This window comes from Euprymna scolopes, chromosome 46, assembly GCF_053919585.1.
Source record: "Euprymna scolopes isolate OS-2025 chromosome 46, ASM5391958v1, whole genome shotgun sequence".
NCBI classification, from domain to species: domain Eukaryota; kingdom Metazoa; phylum Mollusca; class Cephalopoda; order Sepiida; family Sepiolidae; genus Euprymna; species Euprymna scolopes.
In genome coordinates, this window is record NC_136527.1 from 24,656,229 (window position 1) to 24,680,097 (window position 23,869).

A 23,869-nucleotide genomic window follows, 5' to 3' on the forward strand; every position below is an offset into this window, starting at 1 on the left:
TCCTTTCCTCGGCCTGAACTCACTCGCTGAGCACCCACGGTAAGACTTGTTTTTTCTTAGCTTCTAACCACAAAATGTTAACTTGAGCTTGTAAAGTCAATCACATTTGAAAAAATCATTTCCTTTATAAAAGCAGATAAAATTAACCAAAAGCAGATTATAAAACAAAAACGTAAGTATTACTACATGAATTTAGTATCGATTTTTGCTCATTTGCAGAATACATTAACAATGTAAGGGAGATAACTACATTTACTAAACGAATAATCCTAATGAAAATGTTGAATCGTTGAAAACTTTTCAATGTCGATTGTTTTTTGTTTTCAATATTGACTTAACCATATAAAACAACTTTTTTTTATCGTTTACCAAAACAAAATTAATAATTTAATAAATTTTATATGTTTTGAACTGTTTCACAAGTTTAAAGTAAAAAAAAAATCTTTTGTTTTTCCATTTTTTTCAGCGGTATATTATATAGTTTTTCAGGTGTGCTACAAATGAATATATACCTCAAAGTGCAGAAGAAAATTATTCTTCATGATATGAGAAAATTACTTTTTCGAAAATTCTCTGGCACCAATAGAAAGTAGGCAGATCAGAGTTGGGCTGGGGACAACCCTTGCAAAATTTTTCAAGATCGTGATCCCCCGCTGTGATCAGGAATCAAGAAACACGAGGCTAGGAGACCAACCTGTACGTCTGTACTCTTATTATCAGAAATAAATAACGTCCACCGAAAGTTTCCATCATCTAAGCACACCCTGCCCCAATGGAAGCAATCCTTTAAATAGTTAGTAACAGTCATTCATATGCAAACACTTCCATCAGAAGCAGCAGCAGTAGATATAAGCAAGAGTCAAACGTCACCGGTTTTTGGCCCGATCATCAACCTCCTCAAGTCCGGTGAGTTTAACTTTTTTTTCTCACATTTTCTATATAAATTTAATATAAAGTAAGCCCCCACTTTCTGGCCACATGGTGATAATTTTTTGTATTTGTTTTGTTGGTCTGTCTGAAAGCCGTTTCGGTTAATTGTTATATACTTTTCACGTTAACAATCATCTTTAATATTACAACTTCTTTAGGTTTTCGGGTATGCTGAAAACGAATATCGCATTTAAATTTGCTGCAAACAAATGTCTGGATATTAAAAATGTAATTGTTTGTTATCAGTGGTGGCCAATTTAGTATGCACTTGCGCATGCAGAATTGACCACCACCAATAACATAAGGAATTACATTGATTAATATTTAGAAACCTACTTGTTTGTTGCATATGTGCGCATTTGCACATACAAAAATGGTTACAGCATAAGGAATTACACGTATCTGTATACAGATCATACTTTATTTTTGTTCTTAAATATCCTTGTGTCTTTATTGAAAGAGGAAATTCAAAAAAGAAAACGAAAAATATTTGTTGCTAAAAAACTAAGGAAAAAAATGACCCCTTCCCTAAGTGGCCATGAAGTGGGTGCTCGTTTTACGTTTAATTCATATTAAAATGTGATCTTTCACTTTTTGATAAATTAAATTTTTAATATGATGACAACTGTTTCTCTGCACCATTTTTTGAAGTAAATATTCGTTTTCAGCACTCTCACAAAAACTTATAAGAGTCATCATTGTAAAGGATTTGGGGGGTGGAAGATTCTAGACATTGACCAAAGCAACAAACCTTACAAATTAATGAATTTAAAAAAAACTCATGATTATTAAATAAATTACAATATTAGGGTTCTGAATTTTTTAGATAAGGAATGATTCTTTGTATTATTTTGATTATTAAGACTACTGTTCTCATCTTCATTTATTTATCATAAAAACATTGTAAAAGTAACACTTGTCGAATATTTACTTACTGGACTGTTATAGTACACTTTAACTTTAATTCTGTTTCAAAAAGTAAAGGAGACATAAAATTACACTATTTCGTATTTTGGGGGACATTAAGTGTGATAGATGAAAAGATTGGAATTATTATTAATGGGGTTTTCATAAGTGGATGAACTGTATTTGATTTGTCATTAACTGTGATAGTCCTAGAGTGATATGATCACTGTTAAAATGGATCAATATTCTGAGATATGTTATTGATATTCTTAGCTAGTATGGATTGAGCCACATATTTGCAATGTTTATTGTAAGCTTCTTTCTTTCTTTGTCAAATAGTTGATCTTTCTACCACTGACGATATAATACTGAAAACCTGACCCCATCATTCCATGCGTTACGAGTTGTCATGTTTTGCCTTGTGTGTGTGCACGTTCAACACACGACATCCCTCCCCTTTCTATTTTCAAAGAAATATTCACTAATATTTTTTCCATTCCCCTTCCTTCTCAACGTTCTCTAGCATCCCATCAATTTACACTTCTGTTTTCATAATTCAACAAAACAATTATTACAATACAAAACAAATACAATAATGAAACTGTCCAACAATCAATAATATATATATATATATATTCGTTTTTAAATCAACAAAACACAATTATAAAACAAAATAACCAACAACAAACATTGTACAACATTTAAAATCCATGTCGAATGTATTCCATAGGTCACTTAGCCTTTCAGTATATGCAATTTTTTTTATTTTTGTCTTTATTCTTTTTTTATTTACTTCAACATAAACATATTCATAAATTTCTGCTTGAGAGAGAATTATCTCTTTTTTCTTCAAGCTGCAGGCTGTACGAATATTAATCATATAAACAATTTTTTTAATCATTTCTATCTTGTGATTTACATCATTACAGTTTTATTATTAATATTTTTTTTCTTTCTAAGGATAATTTGTTTTCTTTTCTTTAACCTTTTCGTCGGTTCTGTCAATTTTGGAACCAAAAGTATTGAATTCTGTTACTTATCATTAAAAATGCTTTAAGATACGAAAATAAAATGAAATTTTCCCATTTTATCTCTAGAAAACTGTCTTTCCTTCACTTATAGAATGTCCCTAAGCCCTATATGTCATCATTCATTATGAATGGTATGTCTGGAAACATTCTTTTCAACATAGTCTGACTCCACATTCACAACACCAAGTTGTAATCCTTAACATAACAACATGTTGTTTTACGATATGCTTAATACATGTGTATGTAACTAACACACCACTGAAAATGGGACGGTCTGGTGATATATTAATGAGTTAGGTAGCTGACCTTGTCACTGGGGAAGTTGTTGGTTGTGAAGTCCAGGTTGGCCACAATGGGCAGTGAAATTTCTTCCGCAATGACAACATCAGCTTAGTCATTTATCAATAATGTCACTTGACCCTACCATGTTTCAGTGGGGGTGATAGTTACAGATCCATGAATGAAGTACCTGCTAAAAAACATTTATGTCGTTAGACTGATCTAAGGGTTAATGTCTTAATATGGGAAACATTTCTGTTGTTACACAATTAAGACGATAAGTGACAACCGGCCTAAGGGTTAATCTCTTAATACGGGGAACACCTAATGCATGTTGAAAATAATCTGATGGTAAATGAATATCAGTAGATCACACTCGATTACTCCCATGCGTGTTTACTGTTTGAGTTAATAAACAATTCATTTCTTTTGTCTTTTTCATACTCAATCTTAACACTTCACATACTCTGTTCAAGCGGTTATAATCATCTTTCAAAGTTAATAAAAAATTCATTTCTTTTGTCTTTTTCATACTCAATCTTAACACTTCACATACTCTGTTCAAGCGGTTATAATCATCTTTCAAAGTTAATAAAAAATTCAGTTCTTTTGTCTTTTTCATACTCAATCTTAACACTTCACATACTCTGTTCAAGCGGTTATAATCATCTTTCAAAGTTAATAAAAAATTCAGTTCTTTTGTCTTTTTCATACTCAATCTTAACACTTCACATACTCTGTTCAAGCGGTTATAATCATCTTTCAAAGTTAATAAAAAATTCATTTCTTTTGTCTTTTTCATACTCAATCTTAACACTTCACATACTCTGTTCAAGCGGTTATAATCATCTTTCAAAGTTAATAAAAAATTCATTTCTTTTGTCTTTTTCATACTCAATCTTAACACTTCACATACTCTGTTCAAGCGGTTATAATCATCTTTCAAAGTTAATAAAAAATTCAGTTCTTTTGTCTTTTTCATACTCAATCTTAACACTTCACATACTCTGTTCAAGCGGTTATAATCATCTTTCAAAGTTAATAAAAAATTCAGTTCTTTTGTCTTTTTCATACTCAATCTTAACACTTCACATACTCTGTTCAAGCGGTTATAATCATCTTTCAAAGTTAATAAAAAATTCAGTTCTTTTGTCTTTTTCATACTCAATCTTAACACTTCACATACTCTGTTCAAGCGGTTATAATCATCTTTCAAAGTTAATAAAAAATTCAGTTCTTTTGTCTTTTTCATACTCAATCTTAACACTTCACATACTCTGTTCAAGCGGTTATAATCATCTTTCAAAGTTAATAAAAAATTCAGTTCTTTTGTCTTTTTCATACTCAATCTTAACACTTCACATACTCTGTTCAAGCGGTTATAATCATCTTTCAAAGTTAATAAAAAATTCAGTTCTTTTGTCTTTTTCATACTCAATCTTAACACTTCACATACTCTGTTCAAGCGGTTATAATCATCTTTCAAAGTTAATAAAAAATTCAGTTCTTTTGTCTTTTTCATACTCAATCTTAACACTTCACATACTCTGTTCAAGCGGTTATAATCATCTTTCAAAGTTAATAAAAAATTCAGTTCTTTTGTCTTTTTCATACTCAATCTTAACACTTCACATACTCTGTTCAAGCGGTTATAATCATCTTTCAAAGTTAATAAAAAATTCAGTTCTTTTGTCTTTTTCATACTCAATCTTAACACTTCACATACTCTGTTCAAGCGGTTATAATCATCTTTCAAAGTTAATAAAAAATTCAGTTCTTTTGTCTTTTTCATACTCAATCTTAACACTTCACATACTCTGTTCAAGCGGTTATAATCATCTTTCAAAGTCTCATACATGAAATGAACCCCAAGAAAGGAATTTTTTTTACTCTTGCATGATTTGACCTGGATTCTCGGGAATTCCCGTCGAGCATCGATTTTTTGCAACCTTGCCACCATCTTTAATTTTTCCAGCCATTTAATTAGGTCACCCTCCCCAGTGAAGGGTCTCAAGTCAGCCATGTTAACTTGATTGACTTGCCGAAATAGCTTCTAGGGTTATAATCAGGATTTGGTTCTGGTGTTCGGGAAGGAGTGAGTCACTCTCTCGACAACAGCACGTTTCTGCTCTCTTCTTTTCCGATCGACCACACCTGGCCTCTCGCCACCAATGTCACACCACACAATCTGAACGTCAGCAATACGAAATTCTTTTCAAAAGATGTTCATGACTCTTTTCTCTCTGCTCCCCCCCCAGGGAATTTTTCCCTGCTTTTATATCCTCCTATCTAGAAAAACAAAGGAAGAGACAGGGAAAAAATAGCTTCTACCATCATGCTCTGCCTTCCCAAGATGCCCTTTGTGTATACAAATGCGCTGGCCATCCTTTCCTTCTTCTTTCCCAAAGAGCGATGCAGATACGCCCAGTACGTTTCTTTTTTCTTCTTCTTCTTTTCTAACCATATACCCCACAATAACATGTAGTAAAGATGCATATAACACGTAGTATTAAATACATATAACATGTATTAAATACATATAGCATGTAGTAAAACACATAACATGCAGTAATAAAGACATATAACATGTAGCAATAAATACATATAACATGTAGCAATAAATAGTAAAATTCAGTTGTAAGTTACACACTTCTGATCGTTAAATTTCAATCCTCAGTGAAAATAGAATTAATTTTTTTTAATCATGTTCACCCCTTACAAAGGATATCGCCACTTGGGCATAACGGGCTACTATTTGGGGCCATGTCTAAGAACGATTAACAAGATATTTGTTTATGTTACATTGTAACTTTGCATATCAGTACAGCCATAGAAGCAGGCAGCAGGAATGGAATTCCAAAGAATACCTGTTCGAGGGAAGAAACTATTAGAATAGAAAGCTTTCTGGCATTTAGAGACATCAACAGTGAAGGGGTGAGATCTTATTGCTAAACGGGTTTGTCGGGGATATGTACGTCGAGGGGTTACAAGTGAAACGAGTTCATCAGAACACATTCCATTAAAATATTTGTAAAACAGGCAAAACAGTGATGCAACATTGTGGCGATGAGACAGGGGCTGGAGCTTAGTTGAGAATGGTGGCCTTGTAAAAGTGCAGGATACTTTCAGGGAGTTGTTTGTTGGCTCTAAGATGGAGTTTGAGGTGAATCGTCAGGCAAGAAGTTCTGCTTTCTCTATTGCCGTACATGTAACCTTCTGGTTGTTGCTTAGTGGGGGAATTATCGATTGCCCTTTATTCACTACACTATTATAGATTTTTAAGTAATCACGACTTCCTATCTTTTGCTACAAATTTTTGTCTATTTGTATTTGACTTATGATGTGCAAACCATCGGAATGCATGCTGCCTTTGTGCAATGGCAGCTGCACTATTTGCAGTGAACCATGGGAGTGAGTGGGGATTGCTATAAAACTTCCATGTTGGAACATGTGCTTCAATGCCCGTTTTGCACCATTAAGTAGTTTCGAATGTGTTCTCTAGCTTCCCAGTCCAGTTGTGGGTCCTTGTTGTTTTGAGCAATGGTTCTTCACTTTGAGGTTAGGATTTAAATGTGATGTCAACTGATACCACTAGGTGGGCTGTGTTTTCTAGTGGACTGTGGGCATTAGTCACACAATCTTCAGGTACTGTGGTGAGAAATAGGTCTAGAAGTGAAGCCTGCCGAGGTTCACGATCTGGTAGGCGAGTTGGGAACATTACTATCTGTGTGAGAGAATGGGCTCCAGAAAAGCTATAAGTAGAGTGTCCAGCTGCATCTGTGTAACCTGAGAAACGAGGCCAATTTTTATGGTTGACATTACAGTCACCAAATACATATACTTGGGTGTGACTAAGGAGAGTGCTGCATCTATACTATCAGAGATATGATCGGTAAGGGTACAAACCTGACATGAGAGAAAACGGTAGAGAATATATAACGCAGTGATAAAATGTTAGTTGAAAGCACATAAATCCAATCATCCAATTCAAAATTTTTCTCTCTAGTTTAGGAAAGGATGCTACGGATATAGACTCCAAGTCCATACATATATCTATCCGAGTTCGTACAGCAAAGTGGGCGGTATCCTGCCATGTTAAAGTAGTTAGAAGGGATTGAAGAGTGTAAGTTTGTTTCTCTTAATGCAAAGATATCTGGGGAGTTTATTAAAAGGTAAGTCTCTACATCATCTAGATTACCTCTAAGCCCATGGATATTTGTGAAAGCGAGCCTCAAGGGTGGAGGCGAATTGGTTTTGTTTGGGTGGTTGTCTAGTGTTATTGTGATATTTGTTTTTTGTTATTTCATTACGTTTTTGTTTACTGTAAGGTTAGGGGAAGACCGTTGAGCAAAGTGGGCCGCTTTTGACGCCAAGTATACACACAGTTGTCAATTCAGATAAGAATGGAACTTTAGAAATAAGATTAAGTCCCCCTCTCACTATGTGTCCTATTTGAAAAAAGGGGCCAAATGGATAACATAACTTTAGTATACAAATAATATATACATATACATATATACATGCACACACACACACACACACACATATATATATATATATATATATATATATATGTGTATATATATATGTTAAGATTTTTTGACATGTTATGGCTGGGGCAGAGAATAAGAATCCATCTTCAAATTTCAACTCTTAGAAAACAATCCTAATTTAGATTTTACGTACTGCATTTCATCAGATGTAAAATTAAAAAAAACTGTTAGAATCGTGACATCGTTCAATGAAATTAAACTAGTGTGTCGTTTTTATAATTACTACGATGTGCGCAGGGGTTGGCACCAGGGAGAGGGGATAGACTTGTGTCTTTTTAATGTTCAAAAACATTATTGAAATAAGTTCTTGGACCAGAAAACTAATGTACATTTACAGCACAATAAAAAAAATGAAAATTTACAAGTGAAATAATTAAAATTAACATTTGCATCCAGTAAAAATAAATAAAAAAATGAAAATTTACAAGTAAAATAATTAAAATTAACATTTACATCCAATAAAAATAAATAAAAAAATTAAAATTTACAAGTGAAATAATTAAAATTAACATTTGCATCCAATAAAAATAAATAAAAAAATAAAAAATTTACAAGTGAAATAATAAAAATTAACATTTGCATCCAATAAAAATAAATAAAAAATTAAAATTTACAAGTGAAATAATTAAAATCAACATTTGCATCCAATAAAAATAAATAAAAAAATGAAAATTTACAAGTGAAATAATTAAAATTAACATTTGCATCCAATAAAAATGAATAAAAAAAATGAAAATTTACAAGTGGAATAATTTAAATTAACATTTGCATCCAATAAAAATAAATAAAAAATCCCAAAATTGAGAACTTATTTATTTTCTTCTTTTTTTTACTATGTACGACTTGTAATCAGTCATCACTAACAACACACAGGAATGTACTGAATAAATTCAGTTGTATGTTACATACATATCACTAACAACACACAGTAATGTACTAAATAAATTCAGTTGTATGTTACATACATATCACTAACAACACACAGTAATGTACTAAATAAAGTCAGTTGTATGTTACATACATATCACTAACAACACACAGTAATGTACTAAATGAATTCAGTTGTATGTTACATACATATCACTAACAACACACAGTAATGTACTAAATGAATTCAGTTGTATGTTACATACATATCACTAACAACACACAGTAATGTACTAAATAAAGTCAGTTGTATGTTACATACATATCACTAACAACACACAGTAATGTACTAAATAAAGTCAGTTGTATGTTACATACATATCACTAACAACACACAGTAATGTACTAAATGAATTCAGTTGTATGTTACATACTCCTGAACGTTGAATTTTAGATTTTACATACTGTATATCCCTGAACGTTTTTCTAAGGCAACAAACTCTTCCAAATTATATTTATACTTAAGAAAAACCCTACTAAATCCCAGAAAATCGTGCACAGAAGAAGTAGCTTTATCAATTATGTGGATAGAATGTATATTACTGCTACATGAGTGTATATATATATATGTATATATATATATATATATATATATATATATATATAATCAGTAGTAAAAAGCCTCTCTCTCTCTCTCTCTCTCTATATATATATATATATCCATATGTGTGTAGTAATGAATACTGATAACATTGAGAAACAAAATAATTCCTAAAATTCATACTAGGATTGTCTGCTAGGACCCATGCTGCTATGGTTAGAGTACTAGTTAAAAATCAGTTGTAAGTTGAAGTGTTAATCCTCAGTGAGATTTGAAATAGAATTTAAAATCACTTAGGAATTTTTATCCGGTCATCGCTACCAATAAAAAGCGCATACTAATCTCATCTGCTAAATAAAAGGTTAAATTCAGAATCATGTAAAGATTTCTGAGTTTAAGAGAAAAGTTCCAAAGTTGGATAAAATACACCTGAATAAGATCGAAGGTAAAATAGAAACTTTGTGAAAATAACACCCAAGATTGGAGCATTATTCAAGATGAGAACAGTATTCTGAAGAATCCAAATAATATGAATAATTAATCCTCATCTATAAAATGAAGAAACGTAAAGATTTTTAATTAAATATTTGAAAATAGAAACAAATTAATAGCGTTACCAAACCAGTATTGATTAAAACTATACTTATTTTATTTTGAATTTCACAAATAAGAAATTTATATTTATAAAAATTACCTAAAAAATTCAATTTAACCAAATGAACTCTATTTTTAAAAATTTATTTTATATTTTCAGAATTTGTTACAGTGAAAACAAATTAATTAATGGAGAAGAACGGCCTTACGTCTTGGGTGATTGGAATAAGTTTATAATGATATGATTTCTTCATATAAATTTTCTAAAGTCGAAATTTATTCACGTATCTAATCATACTATTCATTGCATATAATATTTGTGGAATTAGATGCGAGCAAATATGCGAGACAAACCTCATTCTTGTGAAGTATGTGGTTATTCATTTGCATGGAAGTCAAATTTACTGACTCATATGAGAACGCATACGGGAGAAAAACCACATTTTTGTGAAGTATGTGGCTTTTCTTTTGTACGGAAGTCACATTTGGTGAATCATATGAAAACACATACGGGAGAGAAACCGCATTCATGTGAAATATGTGGTTCTTCTTTTGCACAGAAGTCGACTTTGTTAAGTCATATCAACACACATATGGGAGAGAAACCATATTCTTGTGAAGTATGCGGTTCTTCTTTTGCATTAAAGTCAACTTTGTTGACTCATATGAAAACACATACAGGAGACAAACCACATTCTTGTGAAGTGTGTGGTTCTTCTTTTGCATGTAAGTCAACTTTGTTGACTCATATGAAAACACATACTGGAGAAAGACCACATTCTTGCGACGTATGTGGTTCCTCTTTTGCACACAAGTCAATATTGTTGACTCATATGAGAACACATACGGGAGAGAAACCATATTCTTGTAAGGTATGTGGTTCCTCTTTTGCACAGAAGCCACATTTGTTGTGTCATACGAAAACACATACGGGAGACAAGCCACATTCATGTGAAATATGTGGTTCTTCTTTTGCACAGAAGTCAAATGTGTTGAATCATATGAAAACACATACAGGAGAGAAACCGCATTCTTGTAAAGTATGTGGTTCTTCTTTTGCATGGAAGTCAAATTTAATGACTCATATGAAAACGCATACAGGAGAGAAACCACATTCTTGTGAAATATGTGGTTCTTCTTTTGCATTGAAGTCAACTTTGTTGAGTCATATGAAAACACATACGGGAGAAAAACCTCATTCTTGTGATGTATGTGGTTCTGCTTTTGCATGGAAGTCAAATTTATTGACTCATATGCGAACACATACGGGAGAAAAACCACATTCTTGTGATTTATGTGGTTCTTCTTTTACACGCAAGTCAAATTTGTTGCGTCATATAAAAACACATGAGAGACAAGCAACATTCATGTGAAATATCTGGTTCTTTTTTTGCACAGAAGTAAAGTTTGTTAAGTCATCTGAAGTCATATGGAAACCTAACATAATGATATGGGACAAAAAGGAGAAAGTGTCAACCCTAGTTAAGTAAGCATAACATATTATGCTGGCTTTAACAGAGCAGAGAGGGAGAAACTAACAAAATACCAAGGACTTATGTATGGCATGAAAAGAAACTGGAATCTTTAGAAGGTATCAATTATACCAGTCTTATGGAAAATAATTTTAAAAACTATCTGGCAAGTATACCTTGTGAACGAAGTGCAAAAGAAATACAAACAATAGCACTTAAAGGGATAGTAAGAATCTTAAAAAGATCTCTCAGTTGGAGAAAACTAGACTAATGAGAGAATGTTTTGCATCCGGTAGAATGCCCCATTCCCACGAAAAACAAAGTGGTAAGAAAATCAAAACAAAGGAGACAAACCACATTCTTGTGAAGTACATGGTTCCTTTGGACTGAAGTCAGATTTATTGTGTCATATGCTAACATATATGGGAAACAATATCTGATGATTTTGCAAAATCCATACCTCACAATCGTATACATCATGAAGCAAGAGAAAGAAGGACAACCTCTATCACATAGTCAGCCAACTATTTTGCACAAGACCGTCTTACAAATATGACAGAATCAGAAAACAAATCTGCTACAGAAATCACCAACACGAGTCTTTACAAATAGTCCAGAACTTTCATTACAGAAAATTGGACACATGAGCCAAACAGTTGCATGACAAATATTTTCTGGATTTATTCACCCAGGAGTTTATAAATAAGGAGGCATTCTAGACTGGCTCAAAACAGGATAGTGCCACTATTATCAGGACAGAATTATAATGACTGCTCACGATCAAAGATTTGTTCCCATTGCTTCTAATAAGATGAATGATCTCAGCATGACAAGTTTAGTTTGTGCAACAGAGAAGTTAGTTTGAGCCATTTGACATTTGCTAGAGGATGGCTACTATACAATGAAATACAATGGATTGTGTAAATATAGCCACATCATCTGTAAAATGTTGAATATTGAATGCTGCAGCAAGTCTTGGGAACAACAGTTGGACATATCATACACCATTGACTATGACTACGATTCCTACAGCTACGTGCTTAGAAAACGGAGCTATTAAAGCTGACATAATAAAATGAGACAAGAAGGAGAAAGAATCAACGTTAGAACTTAATGTCCCCTTTATTCACTACAGTATTTTTCAGAAATCGTGACTTCCTATGTTTTATGCACGACATAGAAAAGGAAACTAATATTTAGAAAATCTGTATTTCAGTAATTATAGGAGGAACTTAAATCAAACAAAAGGATTTAAAAACCTATATCGCAAATATACCTGGTGAACTATGTGCAAGAGAGATTGGCATATAATGAACATTTTTTTGTGCCATATGCAAAAATATACTGAATACAAGAGAACTTTATTAGTACATACAAATATCTATGTATCTCATATAGAGTTTAAGTCTTACCCCAAGTAAGGAGCCCTTTGATTTATGAGAACGTCGACTTATCAGATTAATTCGTGATTTTTAAAACTTCCAATTTCAAAATTCAACATTTTGTTATCAAAACGTACAACCCTTAAACTTTACACTTTGTTTGCAAAACGTCGAAATCCACAAGACACTGTTGTCGAACCTATTAACTCCACAACTCAACATTTTGTTTTCAAAATTTAACTCCACAACTCGACATTCATATTTTCTTTGAACTCGTCCCCTATTCTGTACGCGTCTTTTTAAATTTACCTGTTTCTTTTGCATAGAAATGGCAACATTCTGCATTGCTGTCATGACCGTTCCCCATAAAACCAATTGGGTGTAACTCTTTTAGGCTTTCTTTCTATTTGTTAACCGACCCTTCGAAGCATGTACACAGACAAATTTTAGGCACAGGTCACATCTTAACAGTTTTCTTTTTACTGTAGCTCTTTTGTTTTTATAAAATCAGCTTGTGGTAAACATGTAAAGACACAATTGTACTGGTTGAGATTTTGTTAATGTCTTGCATCTGGTAATATGATAGAAACTTTGTCTTGCGTCTGTGTTATGATAGAAAGTTTGATTATGTGATTAATTTAATTTGATTATGTTATTAATTTACTTTTATGTTATTAATTTACTTTGATTATGTTATTAATTTACTTTTATGTTATTAATTTACTTTAATTATGTTATTAATTTACTTTGATTATGTTATGAATTTACTTTGATTATGTTATTAATTTACTTTGATTATGTCATTAATTTACTTTGATTATGTTATTAATTTACTTTGATTATGTTATTAATTTACTTTGATTATGTTATTAATTTAATTTGATTATGTTATTAATTTACTTTATGTTATTAATTTAATTTGATTATGTTATTAATTTACTTTATTATGTTATTAATTTAATTTGATTATGCTATTAATTTAATTTGATTATGTTATTAATTTACTTTGTTTATGTTATTAATTTACTTTGATTATGTCATTAATTTACTTTGATTATGTTATTAATTTAATTTGATTATGTTATTAATTTACTTTGATTATGTTATTAATTTAATTTGATTATGTTCTTAATTTACTTTGATTATGTTATTAATTTACTTTGATTATGTTATTAATTTACTTTGATTATGTCATTAATTTACTTTCATTATGTTATTAATTTAATTTGATTATGTCATTAATTTACTTTGATTATGTTATTAATTTACTTTGATTATGTTATTTATTTAATTTGATTATGTTATTAATTTAATTTGATTATGTTATTAATTTAATTTGATTATGTTATTAATTTACTTTAATTATGTTATTAATTTAATTTGATTATGTTATTAATTTACTTTGATTATCTTATTAATTTACTTTGATTATGTTATTAAATTAATTTGATTATGTAATTAATTTACTTTGATTATGTTATTAATTTAATTTGATCATATTATTAATTTACTTTGATTTTGTTATTAATTTAATTTGATTATGTTATTAAATTAATTTGATTATCTCAATAATTTACTTTGATTATGTTATTAATTTACTTTATTATGTTATTAATTTACTTTATTATGTTATTAATTTACTTTGATTATGTTATTAATTTACTTTATTATGTTATTAATTTACTTTGATTATGTTATTAATTTAATTTGATTATGTTATTAATTTACTTTTATTATGTCATTAATTTACTTTGATTATGTTATTAATTTACTTTTAAAAACAAAGGAAACACTAAAAACTTTGAAAAAGTTTAAAACCATAATTTGTTATAGAGTAACGTCCAAAACTAAGGGACAAAATATAATAACCTCATATATGTTATCAAATCTTACACCTCCTAAACTTTACACTTCGTTTTCAAAACGTCGAAATCCACAAGACACTGTTGTCGAACCTATTAACTCCACAACTCGACATTCTGTTTTCAAAACTATTAACTGCTCAAGTCGATATTCTGTTGTCAAAACTATTAACGTCACAACTTGACATTCTGTTGTCCAAAGTTTCAACTCCAAAACTTGATATTCTGTTGTCAAAACTATTAACTCCACAACTCGATATTCTGTTGTCAAAACGTCCAAAATCTTTAAAATGAAAGAACATACAACTTTTATGCCGAGCTCACGTCTTAACAGTTTTTATGAAATCAGCTTTAGACAAACATGTGAACAACCTTCTTTCTCTTTTTTGTTACACAAATACTGTGTTAAAATCTGTTACAATAGAAACAAATGGTACTTTGATTATGTTAATAATTTACTTTTAAAAACAAAGGAAAAACTAAAAACTTTCAAAAAGTGTAAAACCATATTTTGTTATACAGTAGCGTCCACAACTAAGGGACAAAATATAATAACCTAAAATTTGTTGGAAAATAACAACAGTGAAAAGCTGAAATTCTGACAACTGGTAGTCGTTATCATCCATAATACGACACTAAAATTTGAATCATTTGCAAAGGATAGAAAAAGAATTATAATTATTATTTATTTATGGACGCTACTTTATATGTGTGTGTTGGTATTCTTTTTATATGTGTGTTGGTATTCTTGTTATATGTGTATTGGTATTCTTGTTATATGTGTGTGTTGGTATTCTTGTTATATATGTGTGTTGGTATTCTTGTTATATGTGTGTGTTGGTATTCTTGTTATATGTGTGTGTGTTGGTATTCTTGTAATATATGTGTGTGTTGGTATTCTTGTTATATGCATGTGTTGGTATTCTTGTTATATATATATGTGTCGGTATTCTTGTTATATATATGTGTCGGTATTCTTGTCATATGTGTGTGTTGGTATTCTTGTTATATGTGTGTGTTGGTATGCTTGTAATATATGTGTGTGTTGGTATTCTTGTAATATATGTGTGTGTTGGTATTCTTGTTACATGTGTGTTTTGGTATTCTTGTTATATGTGTATGTGTGTTGGTATTCTTGTAATATATGTGTGTGTTGGTATTCTTGTTATATGTGTGTGTTGGTATTCTTGTAATATATGTGTGTTTTGGTATTCTTGTTATATGCGTGTGTTGGTATTCTTGTTATATGTGTGTGTTGGTATTCTTGTTACATGTGTGTTTTGGTATTCTTGTTATATGTGTGTGTGTTGGTATTCTTGTTATATATGTGTGTGTTGGTATTCTTGTTATATATGTGTGTGTTGGTATTCTTGTTATATATGTGTGTGTGTTGGTATTATTGTTATATGTGTGTGTTGGTATTCTTGTTATATGTGTGTGTTGGTATTCTTGTTATATGTGTGTTGGTATTCTTGTTATATATGTGTGTGTGTGTTGGTATTGTTGTTTGAAAAAATTGTATTACTTTCTCATGCAAAACGATAGAAAATAATACTTTGATTATGTTAATAATTTACTTTTAAAACAAAGTTTTTTTCTCGTGTAAATCTTTAAAATAACCTAACCCTTTATGCAGAGTTCACGTTTTAACGTGTTATTTTTAGTTTTTTTAAATTCAATACATCTCAATAAAATTTAACACATAATATTATGAATAAATTGATTGGATGTGATATACATGAAAAAAATCAGTTTTTTATTGTAAAACGAATAAATTGATTGGATGTGAAGAAAATAAAAAAATCAAATCTTAAAAAACTTGACGTTTAGTTTATTTTATTGTAAATCGAATAAACTGATTGGATGTGACGTAAATGAAAAAATAAAACAAAGCTTTAAAAAACTTGACGATATATTCTTTTTATTAAAATTATTTAGTAAATGAAAAAATCAAACAGTTTTTATTGTAAAATGAATAAATAGATGTGGAGAAAATGAAAAACAATCAAACAAAAAATTTATTTATTTATTGAAGGTTTAATTTTTTATTGTAAAACAAATTGATTGGATGTAATATAAATAAAAAACCAATTAAAACTTAAAAATATCTTTTATTGTAAAACGAATAAATTGATTGGATGTGACGTAAAAACAAAATGATATAATTTTTAAAAGGTTTAAAAAATATGGCCTTTAATTTTTTATTGTAAAATGAATTAATTGATCGGATGTGACAAAATATTAATTGAATACGATTATAAAAATAATAATTAGAAAATTAAAATCAATTATATTAAGAGAAGAAACATTTCTAAGTAAAAACTTAACTAGGATTAAAGATAGCAATTCATTTGTAGTATTTTTATATTTTAATGGAATTTGTCTTTCCATTTTGATTAAATGTCTTTATTCTGTTAGATCTACACGGACACAGGTTTCCTCACGTCAAGGTCTCACGTGTCGCATAGCATACATAGATTGAAGTCTGAAACTTCATTTGTTAGCATCTAGCGCTCGATGGGTTGAGCCAAGAAAACTGCTTGTAACAGTGAAAAAAATTTGAATGAAGCTCTTCATCTTATGATCTTTCACACGGCAGGTCAATGAAACACGTGAAAGTACGCCTGTAACAATTTTGTTAATTCGTATGAATTTTGACAAGGGTTAGAGTGGTACATCTCAGGATAACCTGTCGGCAAACAGAAATATATCGTGCTACAGGTGGCATGATTAAAAGTTTCCCTAGATAAACATACGAGAAATGTGTCACATGATATGGCAAAGAAGTATCTCATGTGTTTGAGGATAGAAAATAGTTTCCAATCTGAATCTGGAAAGAAGAAACACATTTTTAATGCCAAATTACGTGTATACATGGAAAAAAAATAAAAACTATTATTTAAAAGTTAAATTAATGAAAATGTAAATTCTAACATTTTGTTAACTTTTTTTCACGTTTTCTAACAAAAGAATTAAAGAAATGATTTAACACTACATGTTATGTCATATTAATGGTGAAGTAAACCCCATACGAAATATTTTCATCAGATAATAATAAATTCATTATTCTAAGTAGAAAGATTCGTTCACATAAATATAAAATAAACGTCTGTAATTTTGGTAAACTTTGCCAGGAAATCTCTCATCTCCATTCTGGCTATAAAAGAATGTGACCATGACGTTGCCAACAACAGGCTTCAGTCTTTCATTTTTTGGATGTAATCGATCCAAGTGGTTCCAATTCATTAACTGGACTTTGGTCTCTGAATCGCAGTGATAGACCCAGGTTTCATCCTATATAATCAGTCTTTTGAAAACTTTTGACTCATATTCTTAGTACATCTCCAAATTCATTCTAGAGCAATCAACACATGTCATAATCACGTTGCATACCAGTTCTAATTATATAACAGTTAAGCAACGTTGAGCCTGGTCAGTAACAGATCGGTGACTATTTATGAATAGCAGACACTATATGTAGAAAGACGTTGCCACCTCCCTGCAAGATTTGCAAAATCTAATGTCATAATTTCCTCTGACGAGGATATACATACAATGGGATACTGGTTGGTAATTTCATAATACCATGAAACTTTGTGAGAAAAAATATTAACGTAATCAAAGGATCATATTATTTTTCTGGTTAGTGAAAAGCCACACATATTAGAACAATATGGCTTTTTAGTTTTTATTGTTTTATTTGTAAGAAAAATCAAAACATACTTGGCTAGCATGTGTGCGTGCTTCAAATTGTTGGTATTGTAACAAAAACAGGAAGAAAAATTAAAACAGTTAACGAATTGGCTTTATGGCCATGCAACAGATTGTCAAGTTTAAGAGTTGGAAGTTTTGAAACCAGTGTTGAGTTTTGTAGCGGGAAGGTTTTACCTGATAAATTGTTAGTCGTCCTGGAACTTACACTTCAATTTTATTCTGATATCAATTCATACTGGAAGGCAAATTTATAGAATGTTATTGTCCCTGTTATTGCTTAATTGTTGTGTCTAAATATTTCTTAGGATTTTTCATTAGGCCAGCTTGTAGATTTCATATACTTTTGTCTCTTATTTCAATTTCCTTCATATCGGAATAAAATTGTAGATTTGATATACTTTTGTCTCTTTTGTTTCAATTTCCTGTTCTAAGAAATCAAGGGGCTCCCTACATATGACCCGCAATATGAGACACGTAGATATTGTAATCTATTGTATTCCGTATGTTTTTGCATAAAACACAACTAATCTTTCTTTTTATTCAAAGAATCTCAGAATGTTGTTTGTCTGTTTTTAATTTATGTTGGTTTCAGCTGGTAATACCGCATCCTTCCAGATGCCAGGCATTCAACCTTTATCTTATACATCCGAGAAATCATTTCACCAAACACATTTGCAAGGTTTTAAATTTTGTCTAATTTCAGTTGCTCCTATAATTACTGAAAAAAGAATTTTTCTAAACATTCCAACTTTTTTCTATCTACTTAGAAGCATTGATAATCAAGCTTTCATTATAATTCTTTACTGATCCTAGTGCAGACATCCTCTTTAAAACCAGTCTATAAAATCTTTTTCCTTATATAATAATAATAAAAAATCCAGAAAATATTTGTCACACTATGGTTGGGCCAACTTTTGAAATGCAAGTTGTGGAGAATTTTTAACTATCTTGTGTGATGTCTGTAGCGGATTTGTTTTTTGGTTCTGTCATATTTGTAAGAAAATCTTATGCAAAATGATTGGCCAGTTTCCTGATAGAAACTTTTCTTATTTTGTGATGCTGGTATACCATTTTGAGGTATTGATTTTTGAAGATCATCAGATATTGTTCCATATAATACATAATACTTGGTATTTTATTTTCACCTTCTCTGCTCTGTTAAGTCCAGCATCATTAAGAAAGTTCCATATGTATTTTCATATGATGCAAGAAAACTGACTGCCATGTAAATAAAGAACAACATACGATAAAAGAATGTGGTTTCTCTCCTGTATGTGTTTTCATGTTACTCAACAAATTTGACTTTCTGTGCAAAACAAGAACCACATACTTCACAAGAATGTAATGTCTCTCCCGTATGTGTCAGAATATGATGGAACGAAGTTGAATTCTGTGCCAAAAAAGAACCACATACTTCACAAGAATGTGGTTTCTCTTCCATAGGTTTTCATATGACGCAACAAATGTAACTTGTGTGCAAAAAAAGAACCACATACTTTACAAGAACGTAGTTTCTTTCTTGTGAGTGTTTTCATATGATGCAACAAACACAACTTTCATGCCAAAAAGTACCATATACTTCACAAACATATGTTTTTCTCCCATATGTATTCGTATATGATGCAACAGATCATGTTCCTTGCTAAAAGAACAACATACTTTACCAGAATGTGTTTTCCCCGTATGTGTTTTCATATGATACCACAAATATGACTTCCGTGCAAAAGAAGAACCACAAACTTCACAAGAATGTGGTTTCTGTCTTTTTTATTTTATTTTACTTCAATCGAAGTTCTCAGATATCAAGGGGCCAACAACCTGTGGCTAACACTTGAAGTCTATATGAGATACATAGATATTCGAATGTTCCATTTAAGTTCTTTATCTCTCAAACACTGAGTTAGTAAAGAAGTTGAGAACATAATTTTCCTCTCCCCAATTAACCATTTTCATACGTTGTAGTATATCTTTCATTTTGGTCTCTGGGTCTCACTGGATTCCAGGACAAGAATTTATCTAGTCTGGTGGAGTATCTAGCTGTGTGCTATTACTTAAGGTAACATCACTTGGAGAAGGTGCACCATTCCTCGGAAAAGCTAATGTGTGTTAGCGATAGTCTAGTCGAGTATCCAGCTTCGTTCTATTACTTGAGGTAATATCACTTGGAGAAGGTGCACCATTCCTCGAAAAAGCTGTGGGGTAGCCGTAGTGAGGAGATCTTATTTGGGCAGTAAATACAATGTGATTTTGAATATTTACTCATGGTTTACTTCTAGGGAAAAGTATCCTCATGCCAGGTTGTTCTGACAAACTCCTGTACAGAGATAACTTAGACACTCGAGGAGAGTGTGTTGTAGGCATTCAAGTTCTCTCTTTTTTTTATTTATTTTACTTCAGTAAGTATTAAGAGATCAAGGGGCTCCCTCCTGGAGCTAACACTTGATTCTGTTATGATTTAAATTTATATCCTAGGGCTCTTTTAAGAATAGATGTTGTTCCCTTTATGGCTGCTATTTGTATTTCGTTACAGCTTGGTCTTCCAGGGATTGCTTCTAAGTATTTAGGAAGATTCTTTTTTATTAACCCAGTTGCTCCTATCACAACCGGTATAATGTTTATTTCTTTCAGAGACCATGTCGTTTTTAGATCATTTTTTAGGTCCTGATATTTTGTTATTTTTTCCCGTTCAGCTCTGTTAAGGCCAAAATCATTTGGGACTGTAACATCGATAATGAGCGCAGTTCTTTCAGGCTTGTTCCATATTACACTATCTGGTTTGATGGCCTTGTCTTTCATGTATCTCCCTGCCTGTATGTCTTTGTCATAGAACACGGTCACTTTTCCATTTGATGTTATTGGTGGTGGTTCATGTTCCCAGATGTTCGTCGCTCTGTCAAGCTGCATCTCTCCACATATTTTCCAATGAAGGTACTTACATACTTTGTTGTGGTGGGCAGTGTAGAGGCCATCTGCCAATAAGATTGGGCATGCAGACATTAGGTGGCTTGGGCTCTCAATAGCTGAGTGGCAAAACCGGCATTGGCCATTTGCTTGTAGGCCAGCCATTTTTTTGAATCCATTTGTGAGTAAGCCTTGGTCTTGACTGGCTCTCCAGTGTGCCTTTTCATATGACTCAACAAATGTGATTTCCGTGTGAAAAAAGAACTATACTTCACAATAATCTGGTTTCTCTCATTTTTGTTTTAATTTACTTCAGTTGAAGTTCTCAGAAATCAAGGAACCCACAATCTGGGGCTAACACTTGAAATCCCTTCTTTTTTATTTTTCTTCATCTTTTTCTAGGGGGATCGACATCCAACCAGATATCTAACATTTACCCTTGATGTTTAACATCGACATCCAACCAGATGTCTTACATTTACCCCAGATGTCTAACATTTACGCCTGAGTCCAACCATGAGATCATTTCAGGATTCTAGCCATCCCTTTCAGTGCAATTGTTTTTATTTCACTTGCACTTGGTTCACCGGGTATGCTTGCTGTGTACTTTTTAAAGTTCTTTTTCATAAGCCCAATAACTCCGATGATGATTGGTATAATTGAAACCTCTTTTAATTTCCAATTTCGTTTAATATCATACATAAGTCCTTGATACTTTGTTATCTTTTCCCTCTCAGTTCTGTTAAGCCCTGCATCATTGGGTACACTGACCTCTATTATGGTCGTTTTTTATTTGATCCGTCCCAAATCACTATATCTATTTTAACAGCTACGTTTTCTAGATATGCACCAGTAGGGGTTATGTAGTCATAGTGAATGGTGTAGTTGTAATTCCCAACTTTTCGTTCGGGTATATATTCCCAGGATTTTTTTTACTACATGGAACATTTAGTTTCTTACATATCTTCCAATGAAGGTATTTACAAACTCCGTTATGGCGATCTGTATAATAATCTATAATAATGTTTTCTAGGTTGGCAGTATTTTTGCGAACAGTTGGCTGAGATGGCGGAAATTTTCTGTTTCTATGTCTATCCTTGTAGCCATGTCACTAGTAAGGGTGCTGGAGGTAAACGTTTTGTCTGGGCTGACGTTATCCGCCTGATAGTCAGGGACCCGAACCTTGGATTAACCACTAAGGAGGCTGTCCTATCAGCAGGTGCAAAGTACTGGGGCTGCTGTATTGCCATTTGGTGAATGGATTCTGGACCATGCAGTAGCTTCTGGTGGGGCCTCTCGATGCCATACTAGTGGGTAATTGTTACGGCTTTACCTTATCATTAGCTACAAATAAAAAAAATTCTTCGTTTCTTTTTCTCTCTTAATTTCCCCTCTCTGTCCTGCTCTAAGTAAATCTGTCGACCTAGTCCACAAATTCCAAAATTTCATCATAACAAGTTTCAAGAAAAAATACACGATTAAACCCGGTTCTCCAACTTCCAACGTAGACCCCTACTACCATGTCTCCTTCTCCAACATCAGGGGTCTTCGTTCTAACCTTCCAGAGGTTGAAACCCAATTACAGGAGACTAAACCAGACCTTTTATTTTTAAGTGAAACTGGCATTGGACAGGCTATTTCCCTAGATGAGTTTGCAATTTCAGGATACTCTAACTTAACTTCTAAAACTGACCCCCAAGATCGCCATGGGCATGGAATATGTGCCTATATTAAAGATAGCTTTCCATGTGGGAGGGACATCTCCAGGGAAGATCCTAACTTACCCTATATGTGCTTCCGGGTTGCTTTAGCTCACACTACTGCGTTTATATTTACTCTCTATCGCCCCCACAACAGCGGAGTTACTATCTTTCAAAGCATATCTGAGAAAATTGACCAAGTCCTTTCTACTTATCCTTCAGCTAACATTCACATATGTGGAGACTTCAATGTTCACAACGTCGAATGGTTGACCCACTCAAACAAGACCGATGATGAGGGGAGGTTCTGTCATGATTTCTCCATTGCCTATGACCTCACTCAGATTGTTCAGGAACCTACCCGTGTGCCCGATAATGACGGCCAGTATGCGAGCCTACTAGACCTTTTTCTCACAACTTGCCCTGAACTATGTTCAGTTTCTGTTCTGTCGCCTCTTGGATCTTCCGACCACTCTGTTGTATCAATCAAGATAAAAATGAAATGTAATAAGTCCCCAGACGTACCTCTTCATCGTACAGTATATCGATACACTAAGGCTGACTGGGATAGCTTCCGTATATTTATATCTGATCTACCTCTGCATTCCATGTTTAAAAAGGATGTGTCCTCTATAGTATTAGACCTAACTGAATGGTTACTTGTAGGTATTGACCATTTCATACCCCCTAAAAAGTTTCAGCAAAAACCTAACAGCCAGCCATGGTTCTCTCCAGAATGTGCTGCTGCCATTGCGCACAGAAATCACTTTTTCCACTGCTTCAAACGTAATAGATGTATGGAAACTAAAGCCGTTTTCAGGACTGCCAGCAACCATTGTAAGAAAGTAATAAGGAACGCAAGAGTGTTGTATGCTCAATCTGTTAAGTCCAAAGTAGCTGAGCAGCGGCTTGGTTCCCACCAGTTTTGGCAAATAGCAAACAGAATCCTGAACAGAAGCGTGTGCTCCATCCCAACTATTATCAATGGACCTGAGGTAATCTCGTCAGCATCAGACAAAGCCAAACTCTTTGTCAAGAACTTTGCAGCTAATTCTACCCTTTGCGACCAAGACCGCC

At 32.2% G+C, this 23,869-nt stretch overlaps 1 protein-coding gene across 1 annotated transcript; it reads left to right on the top strand.

Annotated features, from left to right (window-relative positions):
• The first annotated feature begins 468 nt into the window (after nt 1–468).
• Nucleotides 469–13,233, top strand: LOC145270957 (uncharacterized). Its single transcript, XM_080126502.1, has 2 exons — nt 469–906; nt 9,922–13,233. Exon 2 carries the CDS (start codon nt 10,091–10,093, stop codon nt 11,132–11,134), a length of 1,044 nt encoding a protein of 347 aa, XP_079982628.1. The 5' UTR covers nt 469–906; nt 9,922–10,090; the 3' UTR covers nt 11,135–13,233.
• The last annotated feature ends 10,636 nt before the right edge of the window (nt 13,234–23,869 follow it).